This window comes from Carya illinoinensis, chromosome 15 (assembly GCF_018687715.1).
Source record: "Carya illinoinensis cultivar Pawnee chromosome 15, C.illinoinensisPawnee_v1, whole genome shotgun sequence".
Taxonomy (NCBI): Eukaryota; Viridiplantae; Streptophyta; class Magnoliopsida; order Fagales; family Juglandaceae; genus Carya; species Carya illinoinensis.
Window position 1 is genome coordinate 36828378 of NC_056766.1, and position 9169 is coordinate 36837546.

The 9169-nt window shown below is 40.8% G+C and overlaps 1 protein-coding gene across 1 annotated transcript; it reads right to left on the bottom strand.

Annotated features, from left to right (window-relative positions):
- Window positions 1-5236: 5236 nt before the first annotated feature.
- Window positions 5237-8184, bottom strand: LOC122296892. The gene is made up of 3 exons (XM_043106688.1): window positions 7923-8184; window positions 7098-7428; window positions 5237-7016 (listed from the first exon to the last, which is right to left on the bottom strand). The coding sequence occupies exons 1-3, from the start codon at window positions 8182-8184 to the stop codon at window positions 5237-5239; spliced, it is 2373 nt and encodes a 790-aa protein (XP_042962622.1).
- Window positions 8185-9169: the final 985 nt, after the last annotated feature.

The window sequence follows — 9169 nt, forward strand, 5'->3', positions numbered from 1 at the left end:
AACATGTTGAAATATTTCTGCACACGCTTAGCAAACAGTTAAACATACCCATTCACATATGCACAAAAACATATTTGCAATTCCCAAATCATAATTCATGAACAATCATGTCAAGAAAAGAAATATTTCATTAAACAACAAATCAGAGATTGAGTTCAAAGAAATATTAATCAAACAACAGCAGCTAACAAGAGATATAATTCAACAAACATAACCAAAAGCTGCTATTCCCCAAAAAAAAAATGTTAGTACAAGTAACACTCCCCCTGAGTTCATACTATTGTACTACTCCTCCTCAACAATATCTCCCCCTTTTTGTCACAATAGGCCAAGGGTCTCAATCATCACCATCGGCATCCTCATCATCTTCATTGAGCTGCCTCTCGATGTCGTTGAAACGTTGAGTCACAAGTTGTTGCAGGTTATCAACTTTCACCTCAAGGCTGTCGAACCGGGCGTCAAGGCGAGCTAGATACTCAAGTACCTGCTGAAGACTGGGCTCCGACGAACCGGGGGCTGAGGAAGATGGCTGAGAGCTGGATGGGGCCCAGGTAGACGGCTAAGAACTAAATGGTCGGGAGCTCGAAGGCTGAGAGGAGGGAGCGGGAGGATGCTCAACACGGAAAGGGTGTGGAGTTGTGTGAGCACGACTCAGTTGGACGGTCCTACGACCAATAGGAGCCTTAAGTGCAATTCTAGGCTCCTGAGGATGGAAAGCAACAGATTGGGAGAGAGCTACTCGGGTGATTAAGCACGGTAAGGGCAAACTAGTCCGTGTTTTGGAGGACCGATACGCCTCAACAATAACCCGACACAAGAGACTTCCTAGATCAATGGAGACATCATTGATCAAGGCATACAGCAGAAGGGCCCGGTCAAGACCCACATCACTATTATGACCAGTAGGATCTAAGTTCGTAAGAACAATCCTACTGAGAATGAGGTGATCAGGGGTAAAACGAGCAGTTGAAATAGGGGTTGTCCCTTCCCAACTACTAGGTCGACCACAAAGACAACTAGCAATGACTTGTGGACTGGGAGGAGATGTCCGTGAGTAGGAAAACTCAGGATAGGACACACGAGGGGCATTTAGCAGAGTCGCTATCATGCCCGGAGTTACTCGAAAAACAACGTTCCTGAGACTGACTTCAAACGAGTCGTCAACAGACACGTCATGAATATTGGAGTAAAACTCCCTAACCAACTCCACAGAAGGAGTGGGATGACCAGTGGTTAATGCCTGCCACTAACGAGACTCAAAAATACGGGAAATTATAGTCTCGGTAAACTCACCTAAGGCCACTTCACACTCGACTATGGGAGTACGATGCGAGAAGTTCTGAGAATATAACTCCTAAGCTCTGGCACTATGGAAGTGAGCTTGAGTGGGTGCAGGGGGGTTTTGGCGAGGACGAACTCGTCGAGACATGGTTTCAGCTGTAGAAAGAGTCAACGACGTTAGACAAGGCTAAGGCAATGTGAAGAGTGATGAATGCATGCCAACCATGCTGACACAACAATGCCAACCGACAATGCAAGACTCGGTGCATGCCCTATGTCACTTTTCATTTTTCAAAACAATGATAAAGGCCTAGTCCAAAGTGTCCCATATGCATGCCTCTTATGCAATGACAATGCCAAGCCATTTGCAAGCCAATGCCAACCCATTGGCAAGTTAAAGCCAACCCATATGCATGACCCATGTGCTAACCAATGCAACTTCTGAACCAAAACACCTTCAAACCCAATGCAATCCTAGTTAAACGATGTCCCAAACCTAGGATAGACATGAAATAGATATGGGGACAATGCTATACCAATGCATGATGAAAAAGAGAATACAAACTTCATTTAGGCATTTTATCGAACACTTGGAGTGCATCCAAGTGGGAAACTCGAGCATAAGCCCATGGGAGTTCCAAAACTACCTAAATACACTCAAAAAACCAACAATGGCTCCACAATAGCCTCAATAAACCAAAATAAATGGAAAACAATCGAAGAAAAACCTTAAACACCCAATCCAAAACCTATATGCATAACACTCGGAAAACACCCAAAATAAATACACCAAATCATGAAAGTACTAAAGAGAAAGGACTTTACCTTGATTTGGAGATGATTTCGGAAATAAAACACTCGATTATACGAAGAAATTTGAGAAAAGAGGAAGAAAATCGCACGGGAGGGAGAAAAAGCACGAAACAGAGCAGTCTGCTCGAGCGGCGCTCGAGTTTTATAACAGTCGTTCGCTTGAGCGAACTTAAAACCCTCGAGCGGCTGTCGAGCGGGTTTCGCTCGAGCGGAGTCGAGCGAGACCACCAGAAAATCACATTTTGCCCAGTTTTGAAGTACACAACACTCATATGACTTGGACAAATATTGGGAATGTCAATTTTCACACCAAGAGTACATATCAAATGTAGAAGAGCATCATATTCCCATAAAACACGCAGTTAAAAACAAAGTATCACAAGTAATATAGACGTGCGTGTTTAAAGCGGTCCTTGCTCAATCAAGAAATTTCAACCGTAAGGCGTGAGCGGGGTTGGGCTGAACATGAAACCATAAGTGCTTGGGAAGTTCATTCAAGATACAGAAAGTCAAACCCAATGCTGCTAGGACCTGAATCTTTCTGTTTAAATACTTGTTTCAGTATGTTCAAGAAAACTTCTTCTGTTTTTCACCACTCCTTTTTTTTTTTTTTTTTTTTTTACAAACGAACCATGATGAGGTCATCTAGTCCGTGGTCAATTCTGTATGAAGATAGAGCTTCCTACCACTTTTGATTGCCTCCCCAATAAACTCACAAGTGGTGAAATGTCAATTGACCAAGTTTGGAGTGAAGTGTGTGATGCCAGTCACAGATTACACGAGATACTCATGTTCCAAACCTTTGTAAAACATAGGTATATGATACAAATCTCAAAAGATACATGCACCTAGATTTTAGAATTAACAATCCCACTATTATATAGCGCTATCATGGCGTGCATGTAGGGACAGCAATCACAGACAATAAAACTAAACAACTAACATATGCAACCCAAACATCAACAACAAAAAAAAATGAAAGTGCATGAAAAACATGTAATGCATGTTATGCATGTTTCAGGACTTATGTCAAAGCACAAATCCCAATAACCTTTCTAAGAAGTTCAAAACGAAGCTTATCCAAGGGTTTTGTAAAAAGGTCGGCTAGTTGATGTTCGGTGGGAACATACTCAAGAGTCACAACCTTTGTTTCCACAAGCTCCCGAATGAGATGGTGCCTAATGTCAATGTGCTTGGTCCTAAAGTGTTGGACAGGATTTTTTGAAATGTTAATAGCACTAGTATTGTCACAATATACGCTCATCACACCTTGGGCAATGCCATAGTCACATAGCATTTGCTTCATCCACAACAATTGCGTGCAACAACTCCCTGCAGCAATGTATTCAGCCTCAGCCATGGACATGGAAATTGAGTTTTGTTTCTTACTCATCCAGGCTACCAAATTCGTCCCAACATAGAAACACCCACCAGAGGTGCTTTTCCTATCATTTGCATTACCTGCCCAATCAGCATCTGAATAGCCTGCAAGTTCAGTGTTAGAGTCTCTAGAATACCAAATCCCATAGTTAATAGTCTCATTCACATAACGAAGTATGCGTTTGACAGCTATCAAATGTGATTCTTTTGGATTGGCTTGGAATCTAGCACACACCCCAACACTAAAGGCAATGTCTGGTCTACTTGCAGTGAGATACAGCAAACTCCCAATCATGCTCCTATACAAGGATTGCTCAACATCCTTACCTGACAGATCAGCGCTTAGCTTAACACTAGTGCTCATGGGAGTTCTAGCATGGCTCTTGCCATCTAATCCAAATTTTGTGATAAGATCTTTTGCATATTTGGATTGAGATATGAATAACCCATCATTCAACTGTTTTACTTGGAGTCCCAAGAAAAAGGTTAGTTCACCGACCATGCTCATCTCAAATTCATTCTTCATCTCATCAGCAAACTCAAGAGCCAGAGTGTCAGTGGAAGATCCAAAAACAATGTCATCCACATAGATTTGAGCAATTGTTATGTCTTCTCCAGCTTTTCTGATAAATAATGTCCTATCCACACTTCCTCTCAAAAACTTGTGGTTCTCCAAATAGGAAGTTAGTCTTTCATACCAAGCTCTAGGAGCCTGTTTTAGGCCATAAAGAGCTTTCTTCAGCCTGTAGACATGACTAGGATATTTTGGATCTTTGAAACCCTTTGGTTGTTCAACATATACTTCTTCTTGAAGAACTCTATTCAGAAAAGCACTCTTGACATCCATTTGATAGAGCTTGAAGCACATATGACAAGCGATGCTCAACAAAATTCGAATTGACTCAAGTCTGGCAACCGGAGCGAAAGTCTCATCGAAGTCTATACCCTCCATCTGGGCATACCCTTGAGTAACCAGTCTTGCTTTATTTCGCACAATGATTCCATTCTCATCAGACTTATTTTTGAAAATTCATTTTGTGCCTACCACATTGTGACTTTCTGGTCTTGGCACCAAATACCACACATTGTTCCTCACAAATTGATTTATTTCATCATGCATTGCATTTAACCAATTCTCGTCACTTAAAGCTTCTTCAACCCTTTTTGGCTCAATTTGTGAGATGTAACTTGAGTGAGCCAATTGATTTATCACTTTCCTTCTTAGTCTCATCCCTTCATCTATGTTTCCTATAATATTTTCTTGAGGATGATTCAACTATACTCTTGAAGAAGGTTCCTTTTGGATTTTTATCTTTTCATTTGATGCGGACTCCAAATTTTCCCTTACTTCATCACTATCTTCTCTTTCAGTTCCACTTGGTAAGTGAGATAGCTCATCTTTACTCAATTTCTCTTCAGGAACATCATTCACTACCACATTTATGGATTCTATTACAGTTCTGGTGTGCAGATTGTAGCATCTATACGCACGACTGTTTCTAGAGTATCCAAGAAAAATTCCTTCATCACTTTTGGGGTCAAACTTAGCTAAGTTTTTCCTGTCTCTCAAAATGTAGCATTGACTTCCAAACACCTTGAAGTACTTCACATTTGGTTTCTTTTCTTTCCACAGTTCATATGGTGTTTTGGAAGTGTTTGGTCTCGGATAGACTCTATTCACAATATGACATGCTGTGTTCACAGCTTCTCCCCAGAAATGGGTAGGAACATTCTTACTGTGTATCATGACTCGAGCCATTTCTTAAATCACCCTATTCTTTCTTTCGACCACTCCATTTTGCTGTGGAGTGATAGGGGCAGAAAATTCTTGACTGATGCCCTCTTCATCACAGAAACTCTCAAGATTTGAATTGTCAAATTCTCTTCCATGATCACTCCTAATTCTGACTATTACCTTTCCTTGCTCATTTTGAAGCTTCTTGCACAAGATTTTAATCACATTAGGAGCTTCAGCTTTCTCTCTCAAAAATTCAACCCATGAATATCTGGTGAAGTCTTCCACCATTACCAGTATGTATCTCTTTCCCCCCAAGCTTTCAGTTCTAGAGGGTCCCATAAGATCTATGTGCAATAAATCCAAAGGTTGTTCAGTTAGGATAGCCGTAGTTTTCTTGTGAGCTATTCTGACTTGTTTTCCCAATTGACATGACCCACACACAGGAGTCTCCACTTTACCTAGCTCAGGCAACCCTATCACCATATCTTTCTTGGCAATCTTGGACAGATTTTTATGATTCACATGTCCAAGTCTTTGGTGCCACAGGTCTGTTGCCTCACTCTTAGCACTGTTGCAACTATATTGAAAATTAGGAGTGATGCCATAACAATTGTCAGATGTCCTCGTTCCCTGCATCATGCAGTTTCCATCATTGTCTGAAACAATGCATTTTTCTCTTGAAAAGCAAACCTCAGCACCATTGTCACACATTTGACTTATGCTGAGGAGATTTGTTTTTAATCCATCAACAAACAGTACTTCCCTCAAGACGGGTAGTCCAGGTATATCAATTTCACATTTTCCAATTATATCAGCTTTTCCACCATCTCCAAAAGTTATTGTTCCACACTTGTATTCCTCAATAGTTTTAAACAAACTTCTATCACCTGACATGTGACGTGAGCATCCGCTGTCAAGGTACCACACATATGTGTCTCTAGTCTTTAGAGCAATGTGTGCCACATGACATGTGTTTCTTTCTCCAGTTCTGACCCACATCTTTCTAACTTTTGGAGAACCACCCTTTTTGGTAGTTAACAGTTGGTCTAACTTGACATTCAGCATCTCATTCTGCCTGGTTAAGGCCATGACTTGACTCCAAAGATTCAGATGTCCTCTTCTTGGTTGTCTATCTCCATTTTTCATGTGATTCTTTCTAAGCTCATAGCAATTTGGTCGGATGTGGCCAGCCCTACCACAATTATGACACACATAGTTTTCTTTGCTATCTCTTTGTCTCCTGAATGAAGAGGTATACTTAGGAGCAGTTATGAGACGTTTATCCATGTTTGGAGGATGCATACTTTTGCTTTGAAAAGGTGCATGTTCATACCCGATGTATCTTTTCAGCTTAAAACACTCCGTTACAACATGACCTATTTTTCCACAGTGATGACAGATGGGTCTTGCATTTCTAGTTTTTGGTTTCACATGAGACCGAACACCCATTTGGACATGAGATGATTTCTTGCCCTTGTCAGATGGGTTAGTCTTTCCATTGACTGCTGATTCACACACAAACACAGTCTTCTTCTCCTTTTTGTGGGAAACCTTTGAGGTGGTTGCAGTTTTAGAGTTTACTGCATCATATCCTAGTCCACTCTTGTCACTAGGGGACTTTCCAAAACTTAGGATTTCATCCAACTTTTGTTTCCCGCTGGAGAAAGATTTTAGCTTTTCTTTCAGCAAGGTTATTTCACTTTCATGAGTTTTTAACTCATCTTCTAAAAACACCTTCTTCATTTTAAACTGATCAGCTAGAACAATGGCCTCAGTTAATTTGCCTTGAAGCTCTTCATTTTCTCTTTTAATGAAGTCTATCTCTTCAATGTGCACTTTGTTGAGTTTCCTCAATTTGACACATTCCTTATATAACTTCTCATACACTTCTTGCAGCTCATCTTCATATTCAGATTCATTTCCAGACTTGCTCTCATCATCCGACACATTTTCACTGTGTTGACTCTTGCTATCTACCGAGACAGTGAATGCCATGTAATTCAGATTTCTTTTTGGGGAAGAGTTCCTTAATGAATCACTTGACTCTGATTCACTCTCACTTAGGGATGCAATCTTTGCTCTTTCTTTTGCCTTTTTGTAGTTTAGACATTCCAGGCGAATATGTCCAAAACCATGGCATTCATGACACTGCACACTGGACTGACCCTTATCTCTATTTGTTCTAGTGTGCTTCTCAGAGTTTCTATCCTTGTTCCCTGAACTTGAGCTTCTGTTGTATCTTTCAAACTTTTTCTTCTCTAGGCTCTGATTCTTTTTATTTCTAGCCACAAACATTTTCCTGAATTTCTTAGCATAAAATGCTATTTCTTTGTCACTCATAGTCAAATCATCGAATGACTCATCTGACTCCTCTCTAACAGTATTGAGAGCTATGGACTTATGCTTTTTGTCCATTGGAAGAGTATGTTCATATGTTTGGAGGGAGCCCACCAATTCTTCAATTCTCATAGTATCCACATTTTGCTTTCCTCAATAGCTGTAACCTTAGGACAAAATCTCTCAGGAAGAGATCTGAGAACCTTTCTCACAACTCTATTCTCAGGAATTTTATCTCCTAGATTAAAGCGAGAGTTGAGAATATCATTTAGTTTGGCATAGAAAGCATCAAATGTTTCATCATCCTTCATTCTCAACTCTTCAAAACTAGTAGTCAACATTTGAAGCTTAGAATTCTTTACAGCCTTGGTACCTTCATGGGTAATCTCAAGAATATCCCAAGCTTCCTTACAATTTTGACACATTGATATCCGTTTGAATTCTTCCTGGGATATAGCCATAAAGATCGCATTAAGCCCTTTGCTATTCCAACCGCACTCACTTATTTCATCCCTAGAGTAATTTTCTACACTTTTGGGAGTTCGTACTCCGTCAACAAGAACCTCTGGTTCTGTCCAACCATTTGTGATGGAAACCCATACTCGTTCATCCACAGATTTCAAGAATGCTCTCATTCTCACTTTCCAACAAGCATAGTTGTTTCCATCAAAATAAGGTGGAGATGTGAGTGATTGAGACCTATCCATTTAAACCACTACAGCAGGATCACACTCAGGAACTAAATCCTAACGGAGTGAATCCTCTCTGATACCAATTGAAAAAGCAGTGGTTCTACCCAACACTACACCTAGAGGGGGGGTGAATAGGTGTAATCTAATTTTTATGGCTTTTTGAATATTAGACAAACAAGCAGTTAATAAATGAATCAAATAACTCAAATAATCAACACATAATTTTGATCACGAAGTGGAAACTCATTTGAAGAACATCTTCAAAATCTAAAACCACTCCGGGTGTAAGACACCACCTCAAATCCACTGTAGAAATTTTAGTTTGTTACAACCAATTTAGAGACACTCACAAAACCTTTGTAGTAGCTAAACTTGGCTTGCAACACCACGAGTGACCCACTCGATCTTTACACGCATGTAGTGTCGGAACTCCGACCTTCCTATAGCTTCCCACGAGAACCTCTCGATCTCTGCATCAACGGCAGCTCCGGACTCTTCCGACCAACAAAAATGTCCACTTCAATGGACTCAAGTAAGAGTTGATTTTGAATGAGTTGTGGTGGAGAAATGTTTATCCAAGAGAGAATCAAACAAATGGGGGAGAGTTTGCTCTAAGAAGTTCTTGGAGGCCCTTAGGGTTTTTGCTCTGATTCTCCACACCAAGAACAGAAGTTAACCTGTTCTATTTATAGTTCCCATCAAATGTGGCGTTCAAAACCCTAGTGATCTGGAACATTGGCTCGAGCGAAGGTCGAGCGAAACAATCTGCCAAAGTTCGCTCGAGCGACCTGTCGAGCAAGTATCGAGCAGTCGACTCTGCCTGAGTTCGCTCAAGCTCAGTGTCGAGCAAGGGTTGAGCGACTCACTCTGCCTGGGTTCGCTCGAGCTCAGTGTCGAGCGAGGGTCGAGCCGTTGAATCTGCCTGAGT